The sequence below is a fragment of the Herpailurus yagouaroundi genome, unplaced genomic scaffold (genome assembly GCF_014898765.1).
Source record: "Herpailurus yagouaroundi ecotype Mexico unplaced genomic scaffold, PumYag 139, whole genome shotgun sequence".
In the NCBI taxonomy this organism is placed as follows: Eukaryota; Metazoa; Chordata; class Mammalia; order Carnivora; family Felidae; genus Herpailurus; species Herpailurus yagouaroundi.
In genome coordinates, this window is record NW_024412394.1 from 78,170,932 (window position 1) to 78,189,730 (window position 18,799).

Consider the following 18,799-nt stretch of genomic DNA (forward strand, 5'->3'; position numbering starts at 1 on the left):
TGAAGTATATAAATGTGAGGAAAAAAGGCTTATTAGTCCACTGATACATACTACATTTGACTCTTGCAACATTATCTCCAGTGTCCATAACAAAACCCCAGCTGTCTATAAAAGTTGCTCAGAAACAGTTTCTAAAGGATGTCAGTTTATGCAAAGATGGTTTATCTAAAGGCTCTCCTGCAAGAAAAGACTTTGAAATGTAGTTAGGTCCTAGAACTTTGTCTTAGTGGGAGATGAGGTACAGGTATCCTGTACCAAATTAAAAAGCATTCTGTTCCCTAAAGTACTGTGATATTAAAGAAGGCATATTTGTGCCAGTAAAAGATTTTAACTGTATTATGATAATACTATAGTGACTATATTTGAAGTAAAGATTTTCAGGGGGAAGGAAAAGCTTAAAAATTCTTACCTTCTTCCATGCTTTTGCTATAGACTCATGCAAACTATAAGGAATTAACACCTGTAAGCCTTCACATGTACCATATATTTGACGACACACAGAAATAAAAGCTCCTTTAACCACAGGCAACATTTCCGAACCAGAAAAAATAGAAATGTCTTCATCAAGAAGTTTTTTCGAAAACTGGGCAATTATATGAGCACCTGTAGAACTAAAACATGATACTAAAGTTATTCCAAGGTTATAAATCATCACCTCATCAAGTACTACCAAAAAAGTAGAATTGTATCATAAACTTTGCATTTGCTTGGCTTCCCATTTAGTCCTCTAGCTTTTCTTGGACATGTCAATATTCCTGTTCCCACCTATGTACAGATGGGTGTCTAATAATTAGCAGTTTCAGGAAACTAGAAGGAAAGAACATATAGATAGGGAAAAGCAAAACTATACACTTAAACAGGTTATTGACACCATGGGTCCCGGGCCATATGGAACTTCACTTGATTATAGTGAAAACAAAATCCTGAGTTCCCCTGCCATTAATAGGATGTAGCTCCTGTATTTCAGAATCTCGGACACATTAATAGTAATAACAGATAAGGAAAACATAGTAAATGTTTAATATGCCAAGTACTGTTCTAAATATTTCAAATGTATTAATCCATTTAATCCTCACAATAACCCTATAAACTATACTCTTCATTTTTTAAACAGATAAGCAAATAAAGTTAAGGCTTACAGGAATTAAATAACTTGAACAATACCACAAGGCTTGTCAGAGGTGGAGCCAGGCCTCAAACCCAGGATATCTGGCTCCACAGCAGCACACGTTTAGTCTTTCTAGCTTTAGGATAGGGCCTTCCATGTACCCCTCCATACATCTTCAACAGTTACCAACACTTTGCCAGTCTTGTTTTATATATCCTGACCTCCCCCTCTGCCCACCTCTACTGAAATATTAAATGCTACATCCCAGACATCATTTTACCTAGTGTACATCTTTAACTGATAAAGGTTTCTGTGTTATGTGCCAATACCCCACCAAACTATGAATCTTTAATCTATCTGATAGTCCACCCATATCAAGATTTTCCTAATTGTCGTAAGGTTGTCCTTATAACAGATTTGTATAAATCAAAATTCAAACAAGTTTCATGGAGTGCATGAAGTTATTGTATTATTTAGGCTCCCTCTTTCTCTTTTTTTTTTTTTTTTTTTTTTTTTTTTTTTTTGGACAAATATTTTTTTTTTTTTTTTTTTTTTTTTTTTTTTTACCTATGCCAATGATTTGGAGAAATGAAGTTTTTTTTCCTATCCATACTATTATTTGGATAACTGCTTCATCATGGTGTCATTTAATGTGTTCCTCTACTTCCCCATAATTTCCATAAGTTGATAATTATATCTAGAGGCTTAAGGTTCAATTTCTTTTTTTCTCGGAAAAAATAACTTTATAGGTGGCTGCTACTGTGTACTTCCGACTGCATCATGAGACACATATTGTTGTCCTAATTTTGGTGGTGCTAAAAATCAACCGGTCAGATGGTAGGAGCCTGAGCTCTCCAGTAGGAAGTCCTCCTCTCATCAAGCCATTCACCTAATGGTTTTAGCATCAATTCAGGATAATTTCCTAAATGAACTATTTCATTAGGAATTACCAAATGGTGATTTCTAATTATCTTGCATTTATTAACTAAAAGCTTTTTATGAAGAATTTTATCTTCAGTAACTTAATAGTTATATTAAAATACAATTGGTACAATAAAGAATAAAAAACATGTTTGAATTTTTTTAATCAATTTACAAAATGAGTTGGTGTCCTCACAACTTCAATGGGTAATTGACAAGGTTTTCTTTAATTTTAGTATGTTTTTTAAAACTATGTTTGTATGCTTTATGTATGTTAACCATTGAAGTAACTATTTTTTTAATTCTTAAATTATCCATCTTCAATCAGTAGGAGGCCCCTTCTGGTAGCTTGGGGTACTTTTGACACAACATCTTTAGTCTTAGATAATTTCCTTACTTTCTGGAATGATAAGATATCCCAGGATCACCTTGCACATTTCCCAACCCAACCCAGAAACAACTACCTTCAAGGATCCCTTCCTCCTTTTGTCGGCGGGGGGGGGGGGGGGGGGGGGGGGTAGCCTGAGATATTTAGAGACCACAGTCTGCTAAGGGGTTATCATTACTTCTAGCCTGTCGGTGCTAAGAAAAGTATAATTTATGGGGTGACTGGGTGGCTCAGTCAGTTGAGCATCCAACTTCGGCTCAGGTCATGATCTCACAGGTCATGGGTTCAAGCCCCACGTTGAGCTCTGGGCTGACAGCTCAGAGGCTGGAGCCTGCTTCTGACTCTGTCTCCCTCTCTCTCTGCCCCTCCCCTGCTCACACACTGTCTCCCTCTTTCTCTCAAAAATAAGTAAATATCAAAAAAAAAGTTTTTTAAAGAATAATTTAAGAGAAATATTTATTTCCATTATGAATTTAAATTTCAATTAATATATTTTATATTTACATAAATTTAATTTTATATATAAATTTAATTTTAATTTAATGTACATTAAATTAATACATGTTATTTTATAAATATAAATTTAATTTCATGTTTTTGTTGAAATTCTAGTTTCTTATAATGCTAATTACTTATTTGCTTTATTTAGAATATGGGCATAATAGTTTCAGATATATTAAAGGCAGATTAAGATTATTTTTGTGATTTTTTTTTTAACCCTATATATCCCACTAGAAATGTTCAAATCAGGTCACTTTGAAGTAATTTTTTGCATGGGTAGGTAACTAACTTGATTGGTAGTTAAATGCACTTATTTCCACTTGTTTTAATTTCTTCAAAATTTGAACTCTTCTTTTTAACTTTTACATTTAGCATATAAATCAGATACATGATTCCAAAGTCAAATCTAGGTCCAATCAAGGTACATGTCTTACCTTTCTACCTCCCCATCCACATGCTTTTCTCCCTTCCTTGAAAACTATTACTTTTCAGTTTACCCTTTCATTGCTCCTTTTGAAAAATATCAACAAATTATGTTTTTGTTTATTCATATTCTATTCATATAAAAGGTAGCATTCTATAAACATTCTTTTGTTTTGTCTGTTCACTTAACATATTCTGAAGGCAACTCCACAGCAATACATAAAAAATTCCATGTTCCCACTGCAGAGCTAAGTGTTCCTTTGTGCAAACATAATTTAATCAACCAGTCTCTTGTTACTGGACATTTGAGACGATTCCAGTCTTTGGCCAATATAAATAATAATATCAGAAACAACCACTGAACAATGGGGAGTCAGAAGAAATGGACATTTTATGTCTTACCTGTTTAACTTCAATTAAGGAAAACTTTTTAAAAAAATGTAGAAATCCTAATGACTGGGAAAAAACTAATTATATAATTAAATGTCTATATAGCAAAAAAAGACAAAAATCAAAAAAAAAACTGAAATAGGGAAGTGATGGAGAATAAAAAGAAACTTTAGAACTCGTGACAAAAGGTTAGTCTTTCTCATTTTACAAAAGAATTGTTAGCTATATAGAAAAATACTTCCAGTTGAGTATGGCAGATTGAACACCTACACTCACATCTGCACCCTCTTAAAATACTAAAATGCAAAATAAACAGAATTTTCAGAAGGCTTTTATAGCTGCCAAGAAGAAAAGAAAGGATGTGATAGTAACAATTTTTTATACTCTAGAATGTGAAAAAAACAAGAAGTAATTCAGGACCTGGAAAAACTGAATGATCAGCCAAAATACAGAAAACAGAACACAATTTATTTCATCAAACCTCTCAAAAAACTCAAATTGTTGGAACCAAGCATCTCTGGAGTTGGAGACAGAAGTGAGACTGAAAACAGAAGAAATGCCTGAAAGTCAACTTAAAAAGAAGTTCACCCAGGGGCACCTGGATGGCTCAGTCAGTTGGGCGTCCAGCTCTTTATTTCAGCTCAGGTCATGATCTCACAGTTCATGAGATTGAGCCCGTGTCAGTCTCTGTGCTGGCCATAAAGAGCTGGCATGGAATTCTCTCTCTCCTCCTCTCTCTGCCCCTCCCTCACTCTCTCTCAAATAAATAAACTTACTTTTTAAAAAAGTACCATGGAGCTATCAAAAATAGTGTTTCATTCATCATCTAGGAAGATGCTCATGGTTACACATAGGAAAACTGAATAATGTATATGACATTTTTATGAAGAGAAACAAAAATTCTAGTTATGAATGTACGTTTTATACATCATTATAAGTGCAGAGAAGGTCTAAAAGCATAACAAAAATACCATTGGTTAAGCTAGAGATGGAACTGAGCGAGGGTAGCTTTTTCCATTGTGCACTTTTGTGTGGTTTGACTGGAATCAATCATGGGTGGTCTTAGAAGTCTGAAAGAGTACAAGGAGCAAAAATATCCCATATGGAATGAATCCTCCTATTCTTACTTTGAAGTTATTGACATCAGGCCTACTCTGCCTGTATAGTCCACAATCCTGGTTACTACTAGAATCTGGAGATCATCTACTATGTTGTTAGTGGCTCGTCAGAATCTATCTAGAATAGTTACCCTGATTTTCATTATTACACATTGCATAACCTTTTGGAAACTTTGAATTAGATTGAGACAATATGCTAAAAATTCCACAAATTAAAAGCATAGACATGTACCTTTTTTCTCCAGAAGAGTTCATATTTTCTCCATAAAGAAGTAAGGTAAGTCCTTCTTCTATAGACGCTATTCTTGCCAATATATCAGCTATGTGAATTAAAGCGGTTTCAGAGCAATTTGGAGCAGTCTGTACATTAAAAAGATAACAAATCATAATTTTATGACATGTTAATATATCACAAACTAAAACTCAAGGGGGGTAGTGTAGTCTAACAAAGTTATATTACCACAACAAAAAGAGAGTTAATGATTGTTTGGTTGTGAATTATGTCTGAATTAAATGTGTCATTAGATTATATTCACTTAGCACAGTTGATAAGACAAATATATACAGGCCTTTTACCCGAACCAGTTATTGTTTATGAACACAGTTGAGGGACCTGCTGTTCCCATTACAGTTTTATATATAATTCTATTTGACAGATGCAGTAGCTCCTCTATTTCCACTTTGCTCTTTACTTCCCACTCACTGGATTCCTGAATATCCAAACTAATTTTTTTATATATGGTTTCTAACAAACTGCCATCATTTCTAAGGAACATCACCCCTTCCTGCAATTGGCTGGGTCATAAATTATAGGTCTGAGTAAGGACAAGCAATTCATGGGATGGCCAATAGTGAATGATATCATCTAATGAGGAAAACATGGCCTGAACCAATCATATTTCTTCACTTTTAATTGTAAATAGAAATACTAAAAATATCTTTGCAAATTAGTACAAGGCAAATACTAGAGTCATATTAATGCTGGAGCCCATCTGGAAGTCTAAGTCTACTAAAATTCTGTTCTCTCTGGGGCCGACCTACTTGTCTGTACCTGCACGGCTGCCAATACACATATTCTCTATAAGAAATCCGAGTATCTAAACATTGCAACCAACATATCCTAATAAATTCAGTGAGTTAGCTTAACTAAGGAGTCAGGTATATTCACCTGAATATTTCATAATTATATTAGGCATTATTATACTATCTCTTACTTTCATATTAAGCATCTTTCTTAAAACAACTTCTCTGCCTAGAATACTTTCCTTCTCTCATGCATACACCTTCTTTTAAAGAAAAAAAAAATTTTTTAAGTAATCTGTCTACCCAACATGGGGCTCAAATTTACAACCCTGAACTCTACTTACTGAATCAGTCAGGCACCCCCCTTACATATACCTTCTTAAACCTTTCTGCTCCTCATTCAGTATTTTAACAGTTTGTCTTTCCTATTAGAGTACGCTCCTTCAAAGAAAGGTATAGGTCTTAATCTCTTCTATATTTCAAACACCTAGCACAAGCCAGTGATACAGTAGTGGCTCAATGAGTGATGCTGAATGTTTTAATGTTAAATACAGAATGTCTACCATGTGCCAGAGGGCTGTTTCTTACTCTCAAGAATAATTCCAACGTAAGTACAGAAGTACATAACATGAGGATATAAGAGAAAGAAAGCTTTTCCAGGGAGAACTAGAAGTTTTAGGAGAAAAAAAAATAAACTATGGTCTGAAGAAAGGAATTTTTCACCTAGACCACTACTTTCCAGGGCAAGGGGAAAGCATACAAACATAGGGAAATATTGAAACCTTGTTCAAAAAATGCAAATAATCTCTTATAACTAAAATACATGGGAAAAAATAGGTAGGACACAACAGAAAACTTGACTAATGTCTAGTTAGACAGTCTGAAATGTATCTAGCAAGGAACAAGCAGGAAAACACCGTGACAGTCTTAGTGGCAATACAGAAGACAGGCTAGAAAGGTGAAAGACTGGAAAAAAAATTAGAAAATTATTTCAGTATTCCAAGCAAGGAATTATCAGAGCTTAAACAAAATCAGTAGCAGCAGGGATTAAAAGACATACATGGATTTTAGAGATATGTAGGAAAACAAGTCTTTAGGGCTTAATTACCAACGGAATGAAAAAAATGAGGAAGGAGTCTAGATATATAGCAGTCCTACTTACCATGCAGGGAAATGCAAGGAAGCTTAAAAAAGCTGAGCAAGAACAACAGCAACAAAAAAAAAGAGAGAGAGAGAGAGAGAGAGAGAAAGAAAACAAGTGACAGGCCAAAAACTAATTTTTTGAAAATGCAAGTTTGATTTTCACATGGAATAATTCAAAAAAGGTGTTCAACAGGTATCTAAAGACAAATCTGGAGCTGAAGAGATCTAAATTTAGAAGTTAACAGGGGCTCCAGGGTGGCTCAGTCAGTTAAGCTTCTGACTCCTAATTTCAGCTCAGGTCATGATCTCAAGGTTTGTGAAATCGAGCCCCACGTTGGGCTCCACGTTGTCAGCATGGAGCCTGATTGGGATTCTCTCTCTCCTTCCGTCTCTGCCACTCCCCTGCTCACATGCATATGCTCTTTCTCAAAAATAAACATTTTTAAAAGAAAAAAAAAGTTAACTAATCATCAGAATTGGAGCAAATCATCTAGGAAAAGTGTACTGAGAGAAAAGAAAGTGAACCAGATTCTGACTCACTGAAGACAGCAGAGACCTAGAAGGGGAGCCCTCAGAGGTGACAGAGAAGGAATCATTAGAAAGACAGGGATAAGAGTAATATATAGGACTTTAGGAAAGCCAGGTCAACAATTCTAGAAGTGGTCTACTGTGTTAATAATAATAGGTAAATAACAGTCTGAAAAGTGGTTAGTAATTAGTTACAGGTTTAAGAAGTTATGAGCAACTGCAATCAAAGTAGCATCAATGATGTAGTGGAGGTAAGATCATAATACGATGTTTGGAAACATGATGGAATAGAGGGAGCCAGGACAACAATGGCAGTCCAACATAATTAAAAGCTATCGTTAAAGAGACAAGATATTAGGTGGTAGCTAAAGACATGCACTGATGATCAAGAGCTTTTCTCATCCCAACTATGAGACAGATTCAGGCATATTTATAGGGAAAGGAAAGAAGCCAAAGGAAAATAAAAAGTTAAAGATATATGAAAGCAAAGACAAAAACTCTGACACAAAATCCAAAAGCACATTTCTCAGCTCTGGTATATGGTTTATATTTCATATTACTATTGCTATTATTTATTATATTATTATATTATATACATTAAACTGTATTAGGAATTCTACTGGTTGTTCTCTATTTATCTTCCTAAGGCTGACCATAAAAATCAAAATTCTATCCCCTTAATTTCCTAGAATCCCATACTTTGTATCACATTCACATAAGTGTTTAATGTTTTCTGAATGAGCAATGAAGAATGAATACATAGATGGGTAAACAGTTCCCAGCCATTGAGGGGTGGGCAAAGGAGATGAAAACAGTAAAAACACTACAAAACACAGACCTAGAAGGGCAAAACCTTTAGCCTACTAAGATTTAAGTCATTCTCCCCAAAACTTAAATCACAGAAGTGGACATTTAGCAGTACTGGTAGTGATACCAATTCTGCCACCTGTTAAATGTGTAAATTTAAAATTACTCTGACCTTGAGTAATTTACTTCTTTCAGCCTCAGTTGTAAGGATTAAATTATATAACGTAAAGAAACAGTCCATACAAAATGTAAAGAGATATGAACATCCCAGTTCTGAACATGTAGAAGTTTTTTTTCTAAAATATTATTTCTTCATATAAAACAGAGCTGACTCTTCAGAAAAATAATCTAAAGGCTATAAAATTACTATCAAAACAAAACATTCACAAGATTTACTAATTTTACAAGACAGATAGCTTAATAACTTCTCTCAATCCTTATAATCAGATCTAGGCCTGACTAGAAAAAAAATTAAGATGTTATATGTATTTCCCCCCTACACTGTCAATAATGAATAAATCAACTGACTATGTAAACTATGATTTAATAGTAAATAAAAATTTATGTCAGCATAAAAGCATACAGGGAAAGATGATATAATAAATATTTCAAATACATGAAATTTAGAAATAAAGTCCCACTGAATATTCCCTAATACCCATTTAAGAGACCCTTTTTAGTAAATACCAACCTTAGTTCCTTCCATTAAGTTATGAATAGGCTGAAGAAGTGCCTCAACCACAGTGTTGTTATACAAGCATTCAATTGCACATTCTTTCTGATCACAGAGTATCTGAAGAACTTCAGTCACCATACTTGCAGGAGAGTAATTATCTGATAAAATAATAGTTCTCTTAGAAATTAGAACTTTAAACATTAAGAACTTAATATAGTTTATTTATGAGGTAGCCATTGCTGTTCCAAAAAGATCAACATCAAAGTTAAATAGTTTAAAAACAAACAAACAATTACCCAACTCAATGCCCAAAGGATGATGTACTGCCAAATCATAACCTGAAACCTAAGGGAAGATGAATTAGCTTAATATATCCTCAAGTTAATTTTAAAGAAGTGAATGACAAATCTGAATTCTGAGAAACAACGGAAGATCATCTGCTATTTGACATTAAATCACTGCTTAACAGTAAGGACGTGGTATGAAACAAATTTACAACTTTTCTCCTCCCAGCAAACATTTACTTGTATTCACTTTTTCTTTTTCTTAAAATATGCATTCAAGTGTTCATCCTGGTAGAAAATTAGAGTAAAACATAATCACCAAAAATGCAAAAAGGGGAGAAAATTCCTCAAATACTAATATACTACTACTTATACATATTACCATAAAACCAGTGAAATGAATGAGCACTGTAAAGATTCTCCTTTAAAATATGTACAAAAAACACGAATATATATAAATCTAACAAATGGAATAGTCACTAAAGTGAGTATGATTTTTTTGGTTTCATAAATCAATATATTTTCAGGTTATGTGACCTAATATACTCACAAAATACTGTTTTACAAGAAAGTAAGGAACCAAAAGTTAACGGCATAAGGTTTTAAGACAGACTATTAAAAGTAACACCAAAATTCTTAATTTATGTTACAATATTCTTTCTTCCCTGAACACACTAAGACTTCAAGTCAACACTTAACAAAAATAAATGAAAAGTGACCTTTTTCAATCAGTTCCAGACCCTGTTTGCAATGAGAGATATTATTGATGAGCATACAGCCATTTATTCATTCATTCTTTTATCTACTTACCAGTGCCTACTATGTGTCAGACATTGTGCTAGGCACTGTAGACATGCATAACTAAGACAAAAAATAGAAAAAAAAAGTCCACTAGATGGTAAATCAAGCCACTGACAAGTAATTATAAGAAGGAACATTTTTAACATAAAAGAAACACAGTATGTTGTAGGAGCACTAAGCAGGGGGACCTAAGCTACATCTTTATAACACGGAAATGCTATAAAGGCAGAAAGAAGTTTGAGAGCCACTGTTAAGACTAATAAGCTGGTATAACTGCATAAATGAAACATACTAATTAATTGGTAGCTGCATTTAGCACTAACATATATGGCCAAAATTTGTTTTCCCTTTGATTAACTTGAACTCAGAATTTTGCAGCACTTCTACGGTAACTTCCAGGCTTAGAACATTGACTAAGAGTCGTTTTATTGAAAAATGAAGTTTTTGTTTTTGCTCTATTCTTTAATAAGAGAAGATCTGAAGTTTTAAATGTGACCTAAAACAAGCAGGCTGATCAAAACATCAGAAAAGTATAAAGGACAGAAAACAGCAAAGAACACATTAGTACCTATCAATCAAACTTCCTTTAATAGCATTTCTTAAGAATGACATTAAAATTCTCAGCAAAATTGATTCTACATAAGAAGGAAATAAATTAGGAATATCTTAAAACACCAATAAACAAAATTAGATTTCATGGTTTACTCCAAGATCAATGCGATTTGTTATGAATAATACTGCATCTTAGGAAACCTCTTTACCAAACTAGGTCAGTCACTCAAAATATCTAGACAACAGAATATTAAGTATTTTTAGATATTTCTATTACTCTATTTAAAATAGAAGCAGAATTACCTAGATGTGCAGCAGATGTCATCTTTGGACAACTTGGTGAGTAATAGATAAGTTGGGTAAACAAAACCACAAGATCTGTAAGGGATACTAAATCTTCAAAAAGGAGAAAGAAAAAGATTATTTTCTAGTATATATTTACAACTTAAAAAAATTTAACGGAGTTTCCCATCCTCCTAAATTTTCAGAGATTGTGGTAAAATCAGTGAGAAGCGGGCTAGAACCCAAGACAGAAGACTCCAGAAAAACAAACTGCCCAATCTGTTCTGTCTAATGGCAAGTTAAAAGATGGCAAGGAAAATAATACAGTAGGTGCTATGTGAAGTTTTACCATTGATGTTGGACCAGTCACTTAATATAAACCTACCATAGGAAGATCTTCAATCTGATCAGGACTATGAATTTATTAGGAATGAGAAAATTCAGCTTAATGTGTTAGTGCAGCCAACTTATCTATATATAACTGTGAAACAAGTGTCAAGCTTTTTCTAGTAAATATTTTAGGCTTAGTGGCCAAAGTGTTTCTGGTTCTGTTACAAATATGAAATTCTGATGTTGTAGCACTAAAGTAGCCACAGATAATCTGCAAATGAACAATTATGGTAATTTTCCAATAAGACTTTGCATCAAAATTTTAATTTTATTTCACAGGTCACAAAATATTCTTGTAAGAATATAGAAACCATTCTTAGCTCATGAGCCATACAAAACAGTACCAGACTTGGCCCATGGGCTGTAATTCACCAAGCCCTGATGCAGAATCGTTACCTAAAGATTCTAGTGAACACACACGTAAAACTTAAATGCTGACATACACTAATACAATAGAATAGAGCTCTCAAAACTGAATTTTGAGATGGCCTGTGACATTTGATAGGCCAAAAAGTCGATGTTAAAAGTCAACATAAAGTGCTAAATTATAGATGACAGACATATAAACTTCAGTTAAATACCTACAATAACATCACAGATTGTTTATTAATCTATTTCTGTAAAGTTCAATAATAACCCATAAAAATGGCAGCTCTTATCTTGAAAGTCCATTCTCTAAGTGCTCATTTATGCCTCGAGTTACACATCCACAGAATATACAAGTACATAAAACAGTTTCTGTCAAGGAGCTCACAGCCAGCATAACCAAGGAGAAAAACTTAAGTAAAACAACTAGAGAACAGTACAGAAGTGTTCAAAGTGAAGATACTCTGTAACAGAATTGGCAAACAATAGCATTTATGGCCTAATTTTATAAGGCTTGCAAGCTAAAAATGTTTTGTTTTGTTTTACACTGTTCAAGGTACTTAAAGTGTGTCAAGGATCCCCAAACCATGCCCAAATTCAGTGATTTGCTAGGAGGACTCAATATATAGTTGTACTGCCAGCTACAATTTATCACAACAAAAGGATACAAAGCAAAAATGCATGAGGTGAAGTCCAAAATAAACCAGGTGCAAACATACAAGGGTCTTCTCCCAGTGGAGTCACACAAAATACACTTAATTCTTCCAACAACAAACTGTGACAACACATGTGAAATGCTGGCTACCAAGAAGCTCCCTAGAGACTCAGTGCTCTCTCCCAAGCTTTCCACGGGGGCTGATGACGTAAGCACCTTCTGCATAGCACATACCAGGATTCCAGACTCCCAGAATGACAGCAAATATTCAGCATGAACTATACTACGTGTACAAAGCGTTTACGTAGGCACAGTGGACCACTCTTAACAGTTCTGGGAACAGTGAGAAATCCAAGTTCCCACATGCCAGCAAGAGTGAAACCTTGCAAGAAGGCCTTCCTAAGGATAGAGTCTCAGGCATGCTGTGATCATTATTTTGCACAAATGAGCAAGTGTATAAACAAATATACAGGATATTCAACAAAGACAGTATGTGGCTCACAAAACCAAAAATATTTGCTATCTGGCACATTACAGAAAAAGTTTGCTGATCTCTTGACTATATTCCTAGTATAAAGTTTTAAAGGAGGCAAAATAATAGCATGTGAAGTTGGTGGAGAAAGCTTTAAAAATAGAGCTTAGGGTAACATAGTAATATATCAAATAGTACAGGGCTTTGCAGTTTATAGAACAGTATTGTGGAGGTGCCTGGGTGGCTCAGTCAGTTGAGTGCCTGACTCTTGGTTTCAGCTCAGGTCTTGATTCCCCAGGTGGTGGGATCGAGCCCTGCATTGGGCTCTGTGCTGAGCATGGAGCCTGCTTGGGATATTCCCTCCCTCCCTGCTCCTCTCCTCTCCCCAATTTGTGCTCATGCTTACTCGCTGTCTCTAAAATAAAACAAAAACACAAATACAGTATTCTGAAAACTCATCTCTGACCATCACAAAAATTGTATGAGCTCAGCATCACTGATATTATTCCATTTTTATAGAGTAAAAAAAACAATGGTTATATGATTTTCCCCAAAGGTCACAGCCAGTTTATAAGAGAACTATAATTTAAATGAGGTCTTCTAGTTCTGAATCCAGATCTGGATTGTTCAGTACATCTAGGATTTTGAAAGACAGGGGGAAATAAGGGAAGCAATAAAGGCTGAATAGAAAAAACTATAATGTAAGGAAAAGCACATACTGAAAAAAGGAATTGTAACACTTAAAGGTGTACAAGCCATCAGTAGACTAAAAGCCATGTTGCTACACACCCTAGAAGACACCATGCAAAATCTCCAAATCTTCAGCAATTCATAGCTCAACCACCTTACCAGCTAAACATATTTGTTTCTCCTAATTGTACATACCTTTTCTATTCTTCAGCTTTATAGGAAATAGCCGTCTGCCTTGTGTATAGATCAATAATCTTCCTAAAAGGCACAGTGAGTGAATGAAATAAATATATTGTAATTCTTGTCCTGAGTAGTAGAAGGTTTTCTGTTTGTTCCCTTAAAAGAGAAGCAAACAAATACATTTATTTTAATGTATTTTTTAGATAGTACCTATCTTCATTCCCTTCTGAACATTAAACAGGGTTGCAGTCTATAATGAAGACTCTGATGGTATAAAAAAAAAAAAGTTAATTATCTTTCCTAAGATCCTATAATACCTAAATCTCTGGGGAAAAGCATTCATCACAAATTTAAGCTCATGAAAGTGTAACATGCATACAGTGTTCATTCCAAAATAGCATAGGATTGTCAGAGTTATCACCTGTTATCAAGAGGAACTTCAAAAATAAGAAAGGGAGAAAGTCATTAGAAAATATCACTGTTTAAATTCTACCAATTAAAAGTTAATACTATGAAGACCATTTATAACCATGTTAGTAAATAAAATTAGAATCTGTAAAATATATACACCTAAAATATATCATTCATTCATTCATCCATCCACACATTCAAGATCTCCTCAGTATCTGTTTTATATAAGACCTCGAACTATCTGATGTCAAAGAACAGTAAGAAACATGAAACTGGGCTTCCAATTCAGAGTACGGCAAATAGTCTAGTATGACCAGAGCTTGAGGAGGACAAGTGGCAGAGACAAGAGGCTAGCTGGTAGCAGGGGCAGATCACAGAGGACTAAGCTGCAGAAGGAATATGGGTTTTATTATAGAGGCAACTGAAATGATATTAAAGGGTTGTAAGCATGAAAGTAATCAAACACGCATCTGAAAAACTAACCCTGATGATAGCATAAAAGATAGATGGAAGAAGGTAAAGGCGTGAAATAAAACTAAAAACATCATGAGCAAAAGCATCAACAACAAAAATGGAGAAGAGCAGAAAGATAAATGTATAGAAAATTAAATCAATAAGCAGGCCTTAGACAGAACTACATGTGGACTGTGAAATAACAACAAAATCCTCAAGTTACTAACTCAATATCTGTGTAGACAGTGAATTTTTATTCTATTTAAGTAATTCTAAAGGGGAAAAGAGGGAGAAACCAGTAAAGATACAGAAGAAAGTGATTTTAGTCCTTGACATTTTAACATTATAGTGCCCATAGAGCACCCAGAGATAGTCTAAGTATGATATAAGCGTATGAATTTGAAATTCAGAAAAGTGGTGGACTGAAATATCAGGGTCATCATATACATATGTAGTACTTGAAACCATGATCCCCCAAGAGAGAACAGGTAGACTAAGAGGAGGAAAACAAGAGCAAAGGGCGAGTGCTCAGAGCGCCTGGGTGGCTCAGTTGGTTAAGCGTCCGACTTTGGCTCAAGTCATGAACTCAAGGTTCGTGGATTCGAGCCCCATGTTGGGCTCTGTGCTGACAGCTCAGAGCCTGGAGCCTGCTTTGGATTCTGTCTCCCTCTCTCTCTGTTCCTCCCTCGCTCTCTCTCAAAAGTGAATAAACATTAAAAAAAAAAAAAAAAAAAAAAGCAGAGAGCAAAACCCTTGTGGGTACAAACATACCAAAAAAAAAAGAGGCTTTCCAGTGAAATTATCATTCCTCACAACGATGAGAAAATATAAGAAAGAATGGTTGAAAAGTAAATAGGAGGTAAAGAAATGGGGTCTGGATATATTTAGGATACTTAGAAGAGTTTTCTCTGCAGGGAAGCAGGGAAGTAAGATACAGGTGAACTGGTTCAGGTTTCTATTTGAAAGATACATAAGCAGGTTCAGTGCATGCAGGGGAAGGTACCAACAAAAAGGGAGACACAATAACAAGCGAAGCAATGTCCCCTTTCTAAAACAGGAACAAAACCCCAAAGAACATCAGAGAGGAACAAAATCAAGAACAAAGATCAATCTGGAAAAGAATACTTCTTCAGTGCAGCCCAAAGAAAGGGAATATTGATAAGGACATATAAACATGCATTGTATGCTTAGAAGAAGGACATCTGGGGAATTCATCTCTGTAAAGTTCTGCTTTTCTTAGTGAAGTGGGATGCAAGGTCTCCTCTTGAGAGAAAAGTAGGCCAGAGCAGAGCAGGGCCCATGCTAAAACTGGCGAAAGCTTGCAATAACTATTATGGACACTGTAGAAAGAAAATCTAAGAGGATGCAATAAACATAGTAGCTATGGTTAGAAAAGTATGTATGTGCACTAATTATATCACTAATGCTGTCTGCTCAATTTCCTGAAGACCAAAGAAGATGAAAGACAGAACTGATCTAAAGACAAGCAACTGCAGACAAGAAACTCAGAGAAAGAGCAAGGATTTTGAAAGAAATGGTGGGAGCGGGCGGGACATGAAGCATCCCAGGTCTTCACTAGATAGGGAAGAGAGTAAATTCATGATGTCCTGGTAGATAGTAGGGAGAGAAAAAAAAAAAAGCCCTAGAGTATTTTAATACCAAGAAATTTTTTAAATACATAAATTTAAAAGGAGAGAGGTTTATAGAAACTTATCTTTTTCTTTCTCTTGAAGAATAAATTCTAGCTCCTGTACTTCCTCCTCTAGTACAAAATGCTAGTTTTTGAAACCCACTAATTACAGGTCTTTGACCATTTTTTCTTGCTTGAGTTATAGAATTTACCTGAAGATAAAAAAATAAGATCTTCATATTCTCAGAGTACTATCTGCTTAGAGAAGCGACATAAGAGAATGATAAAAGATTAACAGAAGTGTATAGACATTGGTATGCAGAAAAATCTGACTATAAAAGAATATTCACTTTATTCCTGAGATGAGATTCAATAGAGCAATTAAGGCCAGATTATGAAACATCTAGGGTATTTTAACTTTTTAAATTATTTTTATTTTTGTAATTTACATCCAAATTAGTTAGCATTTAGTGCAACAATGATTTCAGGAGTAGATTCCTTAATGCCTCTTACCCATTTAGCCCATCCCCCCCTCCCACAACCCCTCCAGTAACCCTCTGTTCTCCATATTTAAGAGTCTCTTATGTTTTGTCCCCTTCCCAGTTTTTCTATTATTTTTGCTTCTCTTCCTTTATGTTCATCTGTTCTGTGTCTTAAAGTCCTCATATGAGTGAAGTCTTATAATGTTGGTCTTTCTCTAATTTTGCTTAGCATGATACACATCTAGGGTATTTTATAGCTCGGACAGAGGATAAGCAGAGAGGAATCACAGGGTGGGTTATCTAATAATAAAACAATATTTTACAGAAATGTTCCTCCTCCTAAAATGCATAAGGACAAATAAATTACTACTATACCAGAGGAAAGAATAAGCAGTATATTATTGCAGTGTAACAGACTAGGACATATATATACTCTAGTATAAGTTGAAAGACTTCAGATGTAAGAACATCGATAACAGCTCCACATTGGAAATTAAAATTATCATTGTGATGTAGTTTTTAAATTTGTGAAAATATTTTATATTAGTAGAAGTGGTCTAATTTACTATGCTACTAACCATTAAAAATAAGTTACTAAGCTACTAAGCTAAGAGGTCATTTTTAAAAGTATGTAACAGAAAAAAACAATACTTACCACAATGCTTTGAATGACCCAAAATCTCATCGATTTGCATGGCCTCACACAACTCAAAGTACTGAACACACTGCTGAACTGCTGTAGTTATCTAATAAAATAATAACTTATTAATTCTAGAAATTTGTAGCCCCCAATTTCAAGTAGTAAAAAAAAAAGTTAATCAAGGTTATAAAAATATGCTGAGAAAAATATTTAACAAAAGTATTTAAAATAATACTTTTCCAGTCCACAGAAGCTCAACTTCCCCACTTACATTTTAAGTATGGCATCATTCCGGAAAACACCAAAAATACTTGAAGACCAACAATATTGCTATAATGTCAGTGTAAATGGACAAAGATAGATACATACTTCATAGTGAGAGATGCAAAAGTTCTGTGACCATGACTTTAAGAACACTCTTGCCAATACCCCTTACAGGTATTGCCTTCGAGACTTGTCTTCCTATCACACCAGCAAAATATGAACTAGATCAAGCCTTCACTTCCATCTCGGATACCAGCACTGATGAAAACTGATAAAGAAAAATCTTATAATTCAAAGAACAATGACAACAGAAAATGATTTCCAGCCTGTACTGTACCCAGTCATTCTCCTAGGAGTCTCCATTCTACCTCCTTCTCCCATTCTCCCCACATAAACTTTTTCAAATCCCCTCCCCTTTCCCCTGGATGTACCCACTTCCAGCACATGTCCTCTTATTCTAGTTCTCAAAATGGAGGCCACCATGAGATAAGGAGTAATAATTGTTACACTGGCAATAAAGAGATTGTTGATGACCCTGAAAAGATCAGTTTCATGAGAGTTTGGGGAATAAGCCAACCTGTAATGGAAAAAAAAAAAAAAAGAAAAGAAAAAAGAACGAACAAAGTAGAGGCAGTTAGTATAACTTTCATTTTCAGGAAGGCTGGCTGTAAAGAAGGAATAAAAAAAATACAGCAACCTTTGGTGTACAAATTAGAGTCAACACTGAATTCTTTTTCAAGTTAGAAGGGTATGATCATGCTTAGATGTTATTGGAAGAAGCCAGCAGAGAAGAAGAGTTTGACTATACAGGAGAGACAGAGGAGAGTGGATAGAAAAAAAGTATCTAAGAGACAAGCAGACAGAACCTAAGGGGAAGGAAGGACTGACTTTTCAATGGGAAAAAAGATGAAGATTGTGTAGACAGAGGCAAATTCATAGTTGTGGTGTCAATGAATTGATGGATTTCCCAGTCTCATTTGTATGGCCTCAGTTTTATGCAGAAAGGAGTTAATATGGCAGGACTTCCATTGTAAGAAACGCCTGCTTGCAAAGTTGGACCCTGACTCCATCCGGGAGGTTATCTCAAGAGGAAATTCCAAGAACTGATAAGAAGGGCTCTCTGTACCTAAATAGCGTGTACAAACAATGAGATTTATGCTCAACACCTGCTTTCCTTCTGGGAGTCTGAAATCCTGGTATATGCTAGGCAAAAGATACCTA

General features: G+C 34.8%; 1 protein-coding gene across 4 annotated transcripts in view; it reads right to left on the reverse strand.

Annotated features, from left to right (window-relative positions):
* TBC1D32 (TBC1 domain family member 32) overlaps positions 1–18,799 on the reverse strand; it is a 205,549-nt gene that overhangs the window by 137,018 nt on the left and 49,732 nt on the right. For all 4 annotated transcript variants that reach the window (XM_040474514.1, XM_040474515.1, XM_040474512.1 and 1 more), the window contains 6 exons: positions 17,330–17,420; positions 13,714–13,854; positions 10,967–11,059; positions 9,042–9,184; positions 5,082–5,209; positions 410–611 (listed from right to left, as the gene is read on the reverse strand). In XM_040474514.1, coding sequence (XP_040330448.1) covers positions 410–611; positions 5,082–5,209; positions 9,042–9,184; positions 10,967–11,059; positions 13,714–13,854; positions 17,330–17,420 — 798 coding nt within the window. The remainder of the gene's footprint in view (positions 1–409; positions 612–5,081; positions 5,210–9,041; positions 9,185–10,966; positions 11,060–13,713; positions 13,855–17,329; positions 17,421–18,799) is intronic.